The sequence below is a fragment of the Corvus moneduloides genome, chromosome 2 (genome assembly GCF_009650955.1).
Source record: "Corvus moneduloides isolate bCorMon1 chromosome 2, bCorMon1.pri, whole genome shotgun sequence".
Classification (NCBI taxonomy): domain Eukaryota; kingdom Metazoa; phylum Chordata; class Aves; order Passeriformes; family Corvidae; genus Corvus; species Corvus moneduloides.
In genome coordinates this window covers 4,368,397-4,385,245 of record NC_045477.1, presented here as the reverse complement: position 1 = coordinate 4,385,245, position 16,849 = coordinate 4,368,397, and the positions used below count along the sequence as shown (strand labels likewise).

Sequence of the window (16,849 nt, the reverse complement as noted above, 5' to 3'; positions counted from 1 at the left end):
GACTTCACAAGATAACTAAATAGAAATCCATTTTCCTTTTAAAATAAGGCCCAAAATCAGGAGGTTAAATACAGAGCTCCATTTAGTTTAAAGACAGTTTTACCCAAAAAGTTGCTTCTCTGCTTCTGCTTTCATCTTAGAATGCATGATCCTGACTGCTGAGTAGTATTGATGGTTTTTTTGTAATGTCTACATATTTCAGCCTAGGGGAATGGAGAGGAGATTAATTTTTCTAGAGATGTTTGGATGAAAAATTATGCAAGAAACTACTTTGCTTTACCAATCAGCTACTTTAATACCATCTTCTAATCCCAAGACTCGTTACTGCTATCCAGCAAGTAATCCTTCTGAAACAGCTGGACAAGTCTACTGCTCTGTCAGTCCCTAATGATGTTTAACTTCTCAGCCTCTTCACTGCACATCTTTGATTAATGAATGTGAAGAAACACACCAAAATTACAAATAGCAATCACAGTAAATGACAGGTGCTTTAACTTTCTCACACAAACCCCACTTCTTTTTTAAAAGCAAGTAAAACCCCAATATGCACATGTGATGGTTTAAAGTTTCTGTAAGTGTTTTGATGCAGCCTATCATGTGCATGCCACCCTTTTTCCTTTATGTAGAAGTAAACTGGTGAGGAGCATAATTCAGTGATCTTTAAAGCACAGTAGATAAAGAACTTGGGCTTCTTTTTTTTCCCCCCTCTGTTGTATGAAGATGTTGTGCAGAACCCTCTTAAATCTGTTGATTAAAGTTGAAACTCAGCATATTGTAAGGACTAACTAAAAAATACAGTGTATTTATTTACTGTAGTGTAAAAAGGATGAACCAGGAACTTGTCTAGGGGTTGAAAGGATAGAAAACTCTCACCAAGGAAGTAGTAGCAGTCTACTTTTTCTGGTGCTGTTTGCTAGGCAAACATCTAAGAAATGTATTATAATAAATAGCACACTGTTAAGTGGATCTATTGGCTGGTGGTTTCAAATCTCTTCCAGTTTCTCTAAAAAATATTAAAATTTATTTTAAAAGCTTAGCTGTATTAGGTGATCTGTCTTAGTAAAACAGTGTGTGGTTTGTTGGTTTATTTGTTTTTATAGTAAATAAAATTGTATTAATGACTTACATTCCTTTTCCTTCTTTGCTTAGCTGTAGCACACCATTTATTTCACCTTAACTTTCTGGTGCAACTTTCTCCTATGGCAAAAAATAGACAAAAATCTAGGCAGATCACTGGCTGAGAGAATTAGTTATGAGATAGATCTGGTAGGGTTTTTTTCTAGAGTAGAGGACTTGTTGCTGGAGTCTCCAGGATCAGTGACTAAAACACTGGACAACATGACTTGAAAGTAAATTCAGGTTACTTTCTGGCAGCAGTGTAGTGAGGTTCTGGATCAGTTTACTTTTTAGGATCATATAAATTGCCGTAATAGTTTCACTCTTTGCATTCTGCTAAAATCTGTACCTGCTTCTTCTTGAGAGTGATATTCCCCTTGGACTGTGTTCAGAACCTCAGAGCTAATGATGAGAAGGAATAACAGAAGAACCGGGATGTGACTGTCTGGTTATAGCTGGAATTACAGGGATCTGCAAACTGAAGAGCTAAACAGGAAAAATTTTGACACCAAGGTCTTGTCACAGATTAATAAAAAATAAGTTCCTGGAATTAAACATTCACAAAACAAATTACATAATTTAGCGCTTTTTTTCCTCTGTTGTTTTAGGAAATCTCCAGCTGTAAACCTTACTGCTACCATATGGGATAGCTGCTCCAATAATTGATCTCAAATCATCTTTTGCCTTAGTAGGAACTTTTTAAAAGCTGTCTAAATCTTGAGTCTTGTCATAGAGAAATAATGAAGAGAAATAAATTGGACAAAACTTACGAAAAACCAAATCACACTGAGAGACACATTAGATCCTTAATGGCTTTTTAAAATTTAAAAAGTTCTGTTCTGGCATAGATTTTTTTTTTTTACTTCAGAATTTTGCTACCTCAATATGGATGGAGGATGAAAATAAAATAGCATGTGAATTTTGCCAACAGCTGAAGTTTGTTCTACAGAGGGGGAATAAAACCTGGCATCACTTGACATTCCACTGTCTTGCATGCTATTCTTGTTGTAAGCTGGGATGGAAAAAACCCAAGTCTGTAATTTTACAGTTGGGATTACGCTGATGTCTGTTTCAAGCTCATGGAGAATGTATTGGAGTGCCTAATGATGATCTTTGAGAGCCCCGTGCAGTGTTTGGGAAGGGGCTCTCAGTGCTGTTCTCTCTGGAATTCACAGACGATCCGCTGTCGCCCGCATCCAGGAGCTCTTCAGGAGGAGGAAGGAGAGGAAGGAGATGGAAGAGCTGGAAACGCTGAATATCAGGCGCCCATTGATAAAGATGGTTTATAAAGGTCACCGCAACTCGCGGACCATGGTACAGACTCTGTGTGCTTTGGGGGCTGTGGGGCTTTATGGACTCAGCACAGCTGCCCCTTGCTGTGCTTGCCAAAAAGGGTACTGGGATGCACTGTAAGCTCTTTGGCTTCTGTGATCACTTGGAAGGCACAGAATTGGCTCTAAATGAAAACTAAAATTAGTGTGGCTCGTGTCACTGTGAAAGGTATTTAAGTACTCCCCTCAACATCCTTTAAAATTTGGGGTATTTTTCTTCTTTTTCATTTTCTCTCTCAGCTTAAATGGTATAAAATGTGCCTACCTTCCAAATTAGGATTTAATCCTCACTTTCCCTTCCAAGCTGTTCAAAATTATTATTTAATCTTTAACTTTGAAGAGCTCAGAAGGGAAAGTGAGGATTAAATCATAGTTTTGAAGAGCTTTGACATCTCTGAATTTAAAAAAGGAACCAGTGCTGGTTATTAAATTATAATTTAGCTACTAGATGCCTTGTCCTTTTCACACAAAATGCTCTATTTCAAGAAAAATGCAGTCACTGTGTTTGTAAAGCAATGGTGCATGAAAAACAGAGGTTGCTCTCCTTGCTATTTCTTCTTTTGCTTTTTTGCAATATTTTGAAGATATGAAGTTCTGAGTTCTAGGTGTATTTTGCAGAAGTAGCTGCTGGTGTGTTATTCTGCAGCTGATGTGAGGAGTAGTCCCTTTACCCCCAAAGCCATTTTCTAGGGTTTGTGTGAATAGCTTTGATTACACTGGGAAAAACGCTTCACTAAATACATATTTCAGTCTACATAAACAACAGGGCTTAGAATAAACCTTGATTTATGACAAGGAGTTTTGCACTGTATTTCAGAAATCAATTTTAATTGCTCAAACCCTTGTTAGTTTAAAAGTCCTGGCATCAAGCACTTTGTGGTTAAGAGATACTAAAAGTGAGCTCATCTAAGTCTTAATTCAGTCTCTGTCTGCATATCTGTTATTACATAGATTATTTAACAAATTTTGTTGTTTGGTTTCTTGGGGATGTGGGTTGGTCTCTTTGCTTTTGTTTCACACAAGCATCTACGGCAAGGAATGCACAGAATGAAAGAAAATGTAATTTTATTTTCCCTGTTGGTCTCTATGGTTGCAAACTTCATTTCAACCTGAGTGCTACCCTCATTCCTGGAAAGCAAGGGCTGATAATATTTCCCTTTCAAATTTGTGAAGGAGACAGCTTAAAAAAATCTTTGTTTCCTACACACCTGAGCAGCCCAGGGATGAAGTTGTGTTGTCAATTACATGAATCATTTTTATGGATGGATGGATATAATTTTTCTGTATATATATATATATATATATATATATATATATAAAATTAAGATTATGCAGGCAAATGGTGTAATTCTGGTTCTTCCTTACTTTTGAGGACTTAATTTGGCAATCTTAGATTTTTCATAGTTTCGCTTTTAAAACAATGACTTTTAGAAACTTCTTCAGTGGAATGTCTGAGTGTAAATGATAAATGGCATAAGTTGTGTTTACATACAGAAGTGTGTATATGAGTTTGAAAACTGAAATTTTTAAATGTGAATTTCTGTGGTGCTAAAATTAGATTTTACGAGTATTGAGAAGTATGAGTAAGAGAATACAAAGGAAACAGGAGGAGGTAATCATTGAAAATTAAGATATAAAATTAAAAGATTTTTATTATTGGGGATAATCTAGATGTAACAGGATAATCAAAATATATATTAAGAGGAGCTATAAGACAAAAGCTGCTGAAAGATTAATATATTGGAATTCATTAGAGAACTCAGGAATGCAGCTTATTTTTAGATACATCAGGATGATTTTATTGCCTTGACAGCAGTCATTGGGACATACTCTATAGACAAAGATCTACTGAGCCTGAAATTTAAAACTGGGCATACTTAGGCTGGAAATAAAGCACATATTTCTAACAGCACTAAGGGTTCGACTTTCCAATAGGAGTCTGTATCAAGGTAGCTGAGGCAAAGCACAGAGCAAGGCAGCGTCTCTGCCCTTCTCTTCAGGCATTTTCTGAGGGAAGTGTGCAGAAAGAAAGAGAAGGATATAGCCATGGCCCTCTTTAGAGCCTTACTTGGAAAATAATTCACAGTAGGATTCTGCATAAATAGTCTCAAACTCAAAGTTCTGTCCCTAATGCTGGAGTTCCTCTTAAATGCCAAACTGAACTTCCAGCAGTGGAAATGCTCTGTGTGAACTCTGCAAGCTGCTGCACAGCAAACTCCTGCTTGCACAGGTACCTCTCTTGCCCAGTGTTTGTCAGTTAAGAGAGTTTGTAAGAGGTACTGCTGACTCTCAAAAAAATAATTCTACATCTACACTTCAACCTTGCAGGCTTTTTCCTGCAGCACAAACACCAGACTATTGTGGAGCTCTCAGCTCACATCTCGTGACTGAGTTTTCTGACTGTTGTTGAAGCAGTGTCCCTTCTCCCTCTGCCACCCCATCAGACCTGTAGAGGACACAGGACAGCAAATTTATATCATGGTTATTTTGAGGTCCTACTCTGAGTAAAATCAGAAGTGATTTCTGAAGAAGGTTCTTACCTTTAGTGAAGGAAGTGACCTAATTGTTTGACATCATTTGGGTTACAACTTTATAGGAAGGGAAGGCAAGAGGGGCCTTGGCATGGAAAGAATATTCTACATTTAGGAAACCTAATGGTTACTTCTTGGAAAAAAAGTATTTTAGGATGGCTTTTTTTGGCTCAGAAATTGAATAAGGCACATTCTTTCAGGCTGTAATCATTAGGGTATCTTGAAAGTAGCACGTGTAGCATAGTATCAACATTATATTTCAAGGAAATGGATATCTGATCCTACTACCATTTCTCCTGGCCTGCAGTATTGATCATTTCTCTGCTGCTCTGTTTCATGGGACAGAATGCTTCAGCTGCAGTCAGTTCCAAAACTGCTTCTGTTTTCCCACTGAATTAGTAAATGCACAATGAACAGATAATACATTCACCACACATAGAATGGTTTATAAATAATATACAAGAAATACTAACAGTATATTTAATGTAAGAAATAAATTATGAATCCATACCAAAATACAGCTAATGTGCCTAAATTATTATCAGATAATAACATAGTTCTGATAATACTTATAATACTTACTGTTCTAATAATACAATACCACATTTTGTGACTGGGAGGCACTTTCATCTACTCTTGCTGTAATACGTGAAGCTGACGGGTCATTTCTACCTGGATGCCTGCATTTGTTCAGTGATTCGTAACTTAATTTTGGCATTGGGCTAAGAGGTCTTAATTTTTATCTCATTTATTATAGCGAGGGGGGAGAAAAAAATTCCTAAGTTTTTGATTTCGTTAATTCCCACCCCCAAGTTTTCATAAGCTTCTGTCTTGTCTCCTCTTTCTCTGTAAATGGAAAATCCTCCCCAGGCATTAGCCTGTCACACACTCTAATTTAGCCAAACTCTTCCTAGAAACTCCTTTGCATACCCCTGTCTGCAGTATCGTACCTGTCACTTTAGAAAGTGACAGATCTGCTGACATTTGTTTTCAAACTGCTCAGTCTGCCCCAACTCCTCTCTTTTTTTTTCCTGTTAGCAGCTACTTTGCTCTGAAATCTAAAACTTTAAGTTTTTTTAATCATTCTTCTTTAAATGTTTCCTTTAAAATGTCTTAAATGTTGTTTCTCCGTGGGCAGAGCTCTTCCTTCAGCAGCAGTGTTATTGCAGACGCAGGAGTGTAATCTTTGATGGGGTTTTCACTGGCTGGGTCTTAAAAAGTTTTGTTTTTCTTGCAGATAAAGGAAGCCAACTTCTGGGGATCCAACTTTGTCATGAGTGGTTCAGACTGCGGCCACATTTTCATCTGGGACCGCCACACTGCTGAGCACCTCATGCTGCTGGAGGCTGACAACCACGTGGTGAACTGTCTGCAGCCTCACCCCTTTGACCCCAGTAAGAGCAGCATTCTGACACTCTGCATGTCCAGCTTATCTGCACTAGAGCATTTTAAAGCTCAGTCTTAAACTCTGTCTCAACAGAGCATTGCAATGATTAATGATCTATTGTTCATGTTTCTCCATGTAACTCAGATAATACTATTAATTTTGCCTCTTACTAATGACCTTTGGCCCTTAAATCCCTCCTTACTCAAAAATTTATTGAAATCAAATTACTCCTGACATAGAATTTATAGAAGTATTGTCAGATGTAATAAGAAGAATCTCAAATTTTTTCTGCCCTCAACACAGAAAATGTTTTCCATTACACTAAGGAGGGACACATGGGGTTGCTGAAATGCCAGCAATACTTGGGAAATTATATTGGAATCTGGTGTCTGCTTGGCCCTGTTCAAAAAAATGGAGTGAAGTGGGTGTCTCCCTCTCACTGGCATTGTGAGATTAGAAGAATTAATGAAATTCATAGAAATTCTATTTGTATTTAGAGGAAAACCTTCAGAGAAAAGATGGACCAAATAGTAGAAGGAATTGCATGTAGCTGGAAAATCTGACCCATCCTGCAGCTTCTGACACAGTCAGAGAAAGTATTTGTGTTACTTCTTTTTTCACAGCTTATATGGCTGTATAGTAATAGTCAGCTCTTAGTAAATTAGCAAGTAAAGCTGTAACAGAATATCAGAAGAGGCTGGGGGTTTTTCTAACAGTTTGGAGAAACATGGAATACTGTCCTACATAGGGTAAGCCTTGAACTTTTAAATTTTTTACTGAAATTGAGTTCTTGTAAATGTCCTGAGTTATATACTCCCTTTGGAAGCACGTTTCAAAGTGCCCTGTAGCTTTGCTGGTTTCTTGTTGGAGTGTGACTGTCTCCCTGTCACACTCTGGAAGTGTCATTAAGAGAGCTCATCCTCCTTGTAGGACAGTTGATCTTGTTCAGTTTCCCAGTTACTGAGACCTTTCTGTGGAATTTTAATTCCTGTAGTGGTTTTTGTGCAATGATCTAGAGAATGTTCTGCGACTTTTCACATTTTTCATACCTTACTTATAACAGCATCCATTGCATCTTTATACTTAAATATCAAATAAATTTACATGAAATTCACTGAAATTATCAAATGTACATTTGAAATTATCTTGGTTCTGTCTTTTTACCTGGCTCTACAAATCCGAAAGCTTTGTTATTAATGCATCTATTTACCAGCAGAAATGTATTAGTAGTGGCTGGGTTTGCTCTTACTTTCTGCTTCTATCTTTTGTATATTCTGGTGATTTTTTCATATTTTAAACAGGGGGCTGTTGATGCTTGCATTTGTTTTCTTCATATATATATATTGATAGATTCAAAACCATATAATCTATCATGTGGAGGCTTGGTAATTACAAGCTCTGTTCAGCATGAGATTCGACATTTGCAAATAAATGCTTCAAGTGAAGTATTTTTCTTCCATTTAAGGGCAGAAAATACCAATAAACACATAACACATTTAATTTAGAATTACTCTTACTTACTTCTAGTTCTGGCCTCTTCGGGTATTGATTATGATATAAAAATTTGGTCGCCATTGGAAGAATCCAAGATTTTTAACAGAAAACTGGCAGATGAGGTAAGAACCTTTCCTCCTTTTTCATGGTAATGTTGTATCTTTAATTCTGTGAAAGCCTTTGGTACAAATTTCTGATACTGAATTAGCAGAGTTATTTAATGTTCGACAAATGAGCTACAAATACACAGCTGCCCTTCAGAACAGCTGACTTTCATATCCTTGGCACTTTGCATTTCATCAGCTCTCCTAGAAATTATATAACATGATCTGGTATTATGTACATGAAAGGAGTTGGAAGAAGTGTGAACATTCAGATATTGAAGGAAAACTGGCAGGAATTAATAAATGAATGTAGTGCTTGTCTCTAAACAAATAAACGACAGGAAGAGTGAAGGAAATAAACTGAAGGAAATAATACAGAACAACAGGGAGTGCAAAAATCAATCCTATTAAATATTCAGTGGCATAAAAGGGAGTTAAGATTGCAAATGGGAACTTCATGGAATAAAGCAAACATTGGAAGCCCAATCAGTTTATAAAAGTCCAACGTAAAGTTATGTAACTCATTATTTCCATGTTGCCCTCAGAGCAATAACTGGATACAGCAACTGGCCTGGGGTGACCATATAGCTGACTGCTGAATAATCATATTTGAGTGAATCACATAATATAATGTATCAAAATGTTATATGGTGTTCTGTAAGCAATGTTGTAGGACAGATTGGGTTGTGGGGTGGTCACTTTGGGGGATTTTTTTGGTGAAATCTCTTGGGCAGCACAGATATAGTACACTGGGTGGTTTTTAATCATTCTTTCTCTTTAGTAGCGCTAAATATATTTTAAACAAACAGAAACCCACAACCCTTAGCCACCACCCCACATCCCTTGAAAAAACCCCAAACCATCCACTTGTGAGTTTTGAACCTTTCCCATTTTTTTAGCACTGAGCGAAGTGACGCTTCTTTGCATATTGTGTGACAGCTTTAGTCGTGACATGTTTTGGAGCCTTTGGGGTTTAGAAGTATTTCTAACCATAAACGTGTGGTAAAAGTAATTATTGTACTTTAGTTCTCTCACTTTATTTCTAATGATTAGAAATGATTTAGATATTGAGTTATGTTTTCTTTAATAAAAAATTTAGAACTTTCAGAAGAATTGACTGCAGTGCGGTTTGTAATTTTACATGTTTTTTTTTTCTTAATTTAATCCCTTTATTGGAATACCTGTGTAGAGGACAGGAGATGTTCATAGCAATAAAATAGTTTTCACCATGTTAAGTTTGGCTGGAGTAAGTGTCCAACATACCTAAACTGAATTTTCCATAGAAGGGGGAAGGTCTGGGGAGAAAACAGTGTTTGAGGCAAGTTCCATATAGATATAGAACTGCATTTAAAATTGAGAGAGGCCATGACCTTAGTGAGTAGGAAAAGACAGTGAGGATGAGAACAAACCTCTGAATAGAGAGAAATCCTCAGCAGCAGGTTGTCAGGGGATGTTACTGATGATGCACTGGAGAAATAGGGGGTGAAAGAGGAATAAACAGCAGCCTGCTGCCTTCTCAGTTTGCTTCTGTTAGGGAGTGATCAGCCTGGCAAACAGGTGAGAACGACAGAAAAGAGGTGCTTTGATTGGGAAGGGAGAAGGGCGCTGCAAACATTTGCAACAACATGTTCCTCACAAGAGGAACAGGCTTGAAGAGTCTCAGGAAGAGCAAGAATTACATTATTTTCCTGTCTTACAGCAGCTGATCTGGGAGCAAAGATTGAAAAATGGTCGGAACTTGTCTCCACCTAAAAAAATTTTTGTCCTTAATGGTAACAAAAGAATACAGGCTAAAAGCTGAGACAAGCTTAGACAAGCTGAGACAAGTGTGGGATTAGAATTTATGGGAAGAAGAATGGCAAGGAAGTACCATGAGGAGGGAATGAGGGAAGAGAGCTAAAAGTATTCATTAGCAGGTTTTTTTTTCCTTGAAACTGAGACAGTAGGATCTGGCTCTTTCAAGTCATTTAGAAGCAAGCTGTAGATCTGTTTACAAAGAATTATGGAGCTAAAGAGTTTTCCTGAAGTGGGATAGAAAATGGCTTGTGTTCCTTGGATTTTCTCCAAAAGTTTCAAGCAGCATGAAGGTAGGAGTTGAGGGTAACCTCATCTCTTTTCCTTCCCACATTCTTGGCCAGCACTGGTGCTAGAACTCTGTTCTCTACAACAGTTGCCATCTGGAAACAGCACTTTCTCTCATCAATCTGCTTTACTTCATGCAAGGTTTCCAAAGTTTTTCTTAGTCACTCGTCTTAATATCTGCCATGCATGTGGACAATGGAACCATGATCTTACTAGAATATTCTTTAGGCAGACAACAGGATACCTGCAGGCAGAGTCCACTGTCTGACTTTTCTTACCACAGACAACAGTATTCAATACCAATTATTAAAATATTGCTCCCTTATGGTAATTTTGGTCTCTATAAAATGACTTTTGCATAGAAACTTTGTATCTACAAGCCCATATTGATGCAGTATAATTTTGTGTTCATTTCTGATGCTGGCTTTTTCCTTTCCCTGCCGCCAGGTTATAACTCGTAATGAACTAATGCTGGAAGAGACCAGAAACACCATCACTGTTCCAGCTTCCTTCATGCTCCGAATGTTGGCTTCGTTGAATCATATAAGAGCAGGTGAGAGACTTCTGAAGAGCTTCTCCACAACACTGGTCTGTGAAATAGCAGGTGGATTGGGAAATCATCAAGACCTTCAGCTGCCCATGGCTGTACTTGGGGTTGATGAGAAGATTCAAGGGTTGTTCAAGGTTCTCTTAACAGAAGTACTTAGGAATTGCTTCTTTGGCGTGAGACTTGCAACATCTTTGCAGCTGTTATTTTTTGTCTCAAAACAAAGAGCAACATGTATTTTTAGATGTTGAAAAATACTCTCTTCAGGAATGATCTTTGAGTGCTGTGTGATGGGAAAACTATTGGGGAGGACTGGAATGAGTTGTAAGATAAACTGACTGTGATTGTGGGCTTGGAGTTGTGTGGGGTTAAGGAGGGTGTGAAGATACAGGACTGTAGGAGGTTATTGCTGAGGCTGCTGGCAGCTGTTCCTAGGGCAGCAGGATGTCCCTCCAGTTCCCAGGAGGCTGAAACTGGTGAAAAGAGGGTTGCATGGAGGAATCATCACTGGGAACTGGATGTTGGTGCTGGAGAGGTTGAATGCAGTGGATTGACCCTGAGGATGGAGGACAGTGGAGAGACATCACACACTGTGTAGGAAGCAAGGAGATGGTGTTTTGGGAGACTGGCATGGCACATGGGGCAAAAACCTAACAGACCTGTGGAGGAAGGTGAAAGTGACTGGAGATACTGAATATGGGGACTCTGGCTGAGCAGAGCAGTGGCTTGCAGTGGTGAGGTGGGAAGGAAGCTGTGCCTGGTGGCAGCTGCTGCTCCTCTCTCACCTCTGGCTGCTCTGTGAGTGCTGGGAGCCAGGAGGGTGCTGTGTGTCCAGCTCAGTGCTACACCTCCATGTGTTTCCTTCAGTTGTCATTATCTCTTTTGAATGAAATACTAGAAGAACTGCCCAACACTTGAGTTAACAACAATTTCAGCAAAAATCTGTTACGGCTGGGTGGAGAGTTTCTTAACCTGACTGCATGTTGCTTGAGTGATTGATCTTGAGCCAGTCATGTTCCCTCACACATTTCTGTATTTGCCTTTCTCTAAATCTTTACATCAAAAGGCACTTTTCCTGATGTATTGAAGTGACAGGCAGTGATCCCCCAGTTTCTGGACTATTCAAATTTCTAACTGTAGCTATTGTAGCTTCAGCTCCCCAGCACAGCACTTCTGTCCCTTGTAGTTACCATCTCAGTTTAACGTTAGGCTTGCATTCATCTTTTCTGTGCTGACAGCCAGTCAGCAGCTACAAGGTTTTTGCTTTTGTACACAGAGTTTGCTTTCATGCCTGGAAATCCTTTAGGGCATTTCTCCTTTTCTCCTTTCTTGTGGTAAGATTTCTACCCACTCTCTGCTGTCAGTCCACACAGACTTTCTTCTACCGTAAAACCCACAGCCATTTCCCATTGTGTAATAGCCCAGGGAGACAGCATGTTATAAATATTTACCAGAAAAAGAAAACTTTGCAAGTTCTCTTTACTAAATCTGTGTTTTGCAGACCGATTGGAAGGTGACAGATCAGAAGGATCTGGCCAGGAGAACGAAAACGAAGATGAAGAGTAACCACCAGTTGTGTGTGAGCACCTGGAGGTCAATGAAATTTGTATAAGACATTAATTATATTTTTCCTTACAGAGCTTTAGTGCAATTCTGAGGTATTGCTTTTGGATAACCTAACCTTTTGGTTTTTTGAATGACTGTGTGCATGACTTGGGGAGAGTGTGCAAGTTAAAATAAGCAAAAATGTTTTTAAAATGTTTTGCCATGTATGAGGGGTGCTAGAAGATGCCAAGTGCAATATTTTCCCTAAACAGCAAATGTGAGAGCTTGGATCAATGTTTTAAAGTAACTTTCATTATAGTAAAAACGTTGGTTCAAATAAATTTCTATACCTGCTGTTTGCATGTTTGTTGCTTTCTAATTAAAAGATTTGGTTGTTTTAAGTAGTTCTGTGGTTTTTCCTTGTGCAGCCATTATCACCTTGTAACTACAACCATTTGCTGCCTTTGCAGTATTTGCATAATTTCTTACAATGTTTGTGAAGTGACAAATACAATTATTTCTTGCAGTGAGCGCTGGGGATTTTGAGACCCCTCCATCTCTTAGTTCTTGCTTTTCCACAGGAAACCCAAATGTAGGCAAAAATTCTCTCTCCCTCAGCTGTAGGGTGCCACTTCCCATTCTCTGCGCTTGGGTCTGTAATGCTGGTGAAACAGTTGTCTTTCCTGGATACATCTGTGAGTTTGCCTTCTTTGCAACAGCAGCAGATACATCTTAATTTCCACTGGATTTGGGGAACATGAATTTGAAAATTCCTGTACATTGTTTCCTAGCTGTAATTATTTGGGAAGGCTCTTCAGTCTGTTTTATGGGCTTTACCCTTCCTCCATAAATTTTCGGATGGCAATGGGTAAGAGAAAGTGAAGGAAGGAAGGTGGAGCAGTGGGAAGAGCTGTTTGCTCAGTGGCACTTCTTGCCAAGGATGGCAGATGCTGAGAGGCTCCACTGGGAATACAGAATGCTGGGAAGAATTCTAAATCAGGGGGATGAGGGTACTGAAGCCTTCATTACCCTGTTGACATTAAAATACACATGCATCACACAAGCTTCACAAACTTTGCTTACATCAACAAAAGGAATTCCCCACACCAAATAAAAAAAGAACATTAGCACAACATTCTGATGTCCTGATTCACAGTGCAGGCAGGCTGAAGGGGCACAGGGGAGGGATATAAAGCACAGAAACAGAGAGAGAAGGGAAAATAAAACAACTGAAAGAGATAAAGAGAAATTTGTGAGGGAGGAGAAGTGGCAATTATATGGAACTCAGCTGGCAGTAATAGTGAAGATACTTGGGCAAGGGAAGAATAACATGAGGGGAGAGGAAAAGTGTGAGGAGATGGATAAGGGTGGCTGGGTGGTCTCCTTGTTTGTTTTAAAGGAGAAGTTAAAATCACTGAGGAAGAGCAAATTATTAGAAGCATTGAAAGTGATCCAGTGAAGAGAATTTGGCAAAGGAGAAAATAACTGTTGGGCAAAGAAGTTTTTGGAGGCAGAGGGTGCTGAGAAGAATGGACACCTCAAACACTGGAGTGCAGTGAAACCCAAGAGACTTCACATCCTCGGGAGGTCGGTGCAACAGAGGATGGAGATCTGCTAAGTGTTTGAGAAGGTATCTAACACCAACAAGGGAGAGTAGAAAATGTCAAGGTAAGATGCTTGTTTGTTAAGGAAATGGAGTGAAAGTGACAGATAATATGGATCTCTGTCTTTTCTGGTGGAGTAAGTGGCCCTTCTGTGGGAGAAGGGAGCATAACTAGTTTTTTCTCATGAGATAACATTTTGGTCAAGCCTGTTTAGATCAGCAAGAAATGAAAGACTATTTTATGACTTTGTGGTGGATCTGTTTGGGAAGGGAGAAACACAGGGGTTTAGCGCTGTTCATAGCGCTGCACTGAGCAGTGTTTTTCTACCACATGCAAATTAACCTTGAATTTTTATAACAGGGGTTCTGCTCTCATTAGATTATAAGAACTATACAGGAAATACATATAAGGTATTTAGTACATAGATAAAGTAGGGTTGTCTGCTCCACTGCTGGGGCTCCTGAGCAATTTTGTGAATGAAATACAGTAACACAATATTTGATGCAGTTGGGTTCTCTGTAGATGATATTTGAGGTATTTTCTTCCAAAAATAGCTCTGGTGTTTCTACAGAAGCCTGACTCTTCTTACTTAGAAATTATTAATTTTTTGCCTTGAAAATGAATTCTTCCTCAAGTAAATATATGGAGAGGATAGCTTTTGTCTTCCCCAGAGAGGTTTACTAAATCACTGTGGATGTCTCTCTAAAAATAAAAAAGCTGCTTTTGCCACTTTTGCTTTAGTTACAGGAATTGCCAGCAAAGATCCTGCAAAATGCAATAATCTTGTCTTTTTTTTCCAGAGTTCCCCAACAGGCACATTATTCCCAAAATGTCTCTTATTTATTCAAAGGCTAAATATTAGCTTTAATTCCTGATGCGTAGCTGCGGGTTTACTCATTAAAAGGAGGATTGAATCTCACTAAGAGAAATAGTTTAATATCTAGAAGATTTTTCAAACTTTGCTGAAGCTTTTTGAGCAGTTTTTCTACAACTAGGATAATCCATAGTGTTTGGGTTGGTTTTTTTAATTAACATTTATGTGATGGGTTAAATCTCAGTTCCTAGAACCATACACTAATAGGAGCTGTCGGCAGAAGGGGGGATGCTGGTAATTCTAGAGTTTGTAGCAGCCAAAGGATATCTGAAAATGTTATTCAAATGTGCACAGAAGTTAATCGAAGTAATGAGCCACCCCAAGGCCTCCCAAGTTCAGCTGCCAATCTTGTGCTCAGGGTCCGGTTCCAGCCTGGGGCTCGGAGGTGGGCAGTGCTGCCGGAGCTCCCTCTAGTGCCCCGTTCCTGCTGCGCTGGTACAAGCGTGTCCCGTGTGCACCCGCAGGATGCAAAAATCCGGGATGGGGACGGCGCCCTGGCTCAGTTCCTGCCATGGTGACACCGTACTGGAGACCACCATCCTTCCTTCGCAGCGAGCCAGTGGGAGGGAAAGACCAACAAGCTACAGACCTCAATGCTCCTGTTGAGCATCAAATGACCAGATGATTTAGCTGGATGTTTAAAGAGATATCCAAAATGTTTATTTTCTAATAAGCTCCCAAATTTGATGGACAGGATGGTGATAAGGATACAGGGAGCACCTTCTCCTGCTGTGTGGACTGAGGATTGCGCGTGCGCTTGAGCACTGTCAGTGCTTGTTTGCTGGGAAGAGCGAGGTTCAGGTGTCACTTTTGTGAAGGATATTTTTGAGGAAGAAATTGCAGAAGTAAATGTTCAATAGGGGTTTCACTGGCCTTGCACCAACAAGATAACCACTGAGTATGTGTGCTTGTGTGCAAGGGATGGAAATGTTCAGAGGGGCTGCCTGGGAGAGCTGAGTGCTCATTCTACAAAGCCACTTCTTTTTGGAAAGATCCCACTGAGCCAGGCTCAGTCTTTGAGGCTCAGGCTGTCACAAAGAATCCTTGGGAATAGTCCTGTTCCGTGGGCAGAGCTGGCAGCACTGTTGAAAAATGAGGTACAGTTAGCAGCAGTTGGGTCCCAGCCCATATTCCTCCTGATGCAGTCACACACAGACAAGAGGCCAACTCCAAAAGCCTCAGCTGAAGGACAGGGAATGAGAGGCACAAGACACAAGAGGCACGTGTGAGGTCACTGCTCTGCCCAAACAGAGACTGAACGAGTCTTTGAAGTGTGGGGTGAAATAAATTTTAAGCTATTTCCATGACTTATAACACGCACAAATGCCTTTATCGGTGTAAGCATCCAGTTTGTCTTAGTGACATTCTCTACTGGTGAGCCTGAGTTATTGAAGGTAATAGAGATTTATTTTCCTTAGGTTTAAATGTTTCTTTTGTTATTTGCATTTGCTTTGTTCTTTTGATGAAAAGGCACCATCCACCTTCTCAGTGCCTTTTAAGAACTTTCTGTCAATGCTCCCCTCTAGATTAATTTCCCTTTACTGACAGAGCAAACTGAAGTTCAAAAAACAACTCCTACTAAAACACACAGCACGGTGTTTTGATAGGAAAAATAGGGATATGCTACTCTTTAAAGCAAGCTCCTTTCTTTCTGATTATGACTCCGCCATATTACCATGCTGCCTTTTTTTTTTGCAGGAGGTTGGCTGTACACTAGTATAATCCATGGAATTTGGCAGATTCACTATCCAAATAAGAACTGATGGCTACTAATTTAGGAAAATCTCACTTAAATGGAAAACCCTCTAAATAGAATTTGTTAATGGGCTTTGTAACTAATTGGAAAACAAATCCCAGGGGATCTGCAGCTGTTCTCAAATAGCACTGCAGTTCTTCTCCTTCCCCTCTGCAGGATGACTCCATGCTCAGACCCTGTTCCCAATATCTTCTCCTTCCTCACCTCACTTCTAAAGAAATTTGGTTAAAAACTACATACTTTTAAAACAAACCTGTTTTAGTTAAGTCATCTAAAGGAACAGTAATTAACACAAGGTGCTTTTAATGGTGGGTTGAATGTGACGTTTGCCAAGTTGCAAGATGGGGTTGTTACTCCTCAGAGAGTGATGACCATTCAGTATTATGTGCAAGGTGAGTTGGGGCTCTCACTTCAATTCTTGCTGATTTAATGTTGTCATAGTTGTCAGTAGAGAGCTCTGAGGATGCCCATTCAGGAC

At 39.4% G+C, this 16,849-nt stretch overlaps 1 protein-coding gene across 7 annotated transcripts in view; it reads left to right on the top strand.

The window, feature by feature from the left end:
- DCAF6 (DDB1 and CUL4 associated factor 6) overlaps window positions 1–12,541 on the top strand; it is a 77,688-nt gene extending 65,147 nt beyond the window's left edge. For 6 of the 7 annotated variants that reach the window (XM_032095966.1, XM_032096004.1, XM_032096015.1 and 3 more), the window contains 5 exons: window positions 2,292–2,430; window positions 6,216–6,372; window positions 7,893–7,981; window positions 10,493–10,598; window positions 12,094–12,541. In XM_032095966.1, coding sequence (XP_031951857.1) covers window positions 2,292–2,430; window positions 6,216–6,372; window positions 7,893–7,981; window positions 10,493–10,598; window positions 12,094–12,158 — 556 coding nt within the window. In that variant the 3' untranslated portion in view covers window positions 12,159–12,541. The remainder of the gene's footprint in view (window positions 1–2,291; window positions 2,431–6,215; window positions 6,373–7,892; window positions 7,982–10,492; window positions 10,599–12,093) is intronic. The other variant, XM_032095984.1, reaches the window with a different exon arrangement.
- The last annotated feature ends 4,308 nt before the right edge of the window (window positions 12,542–16,849 follow it).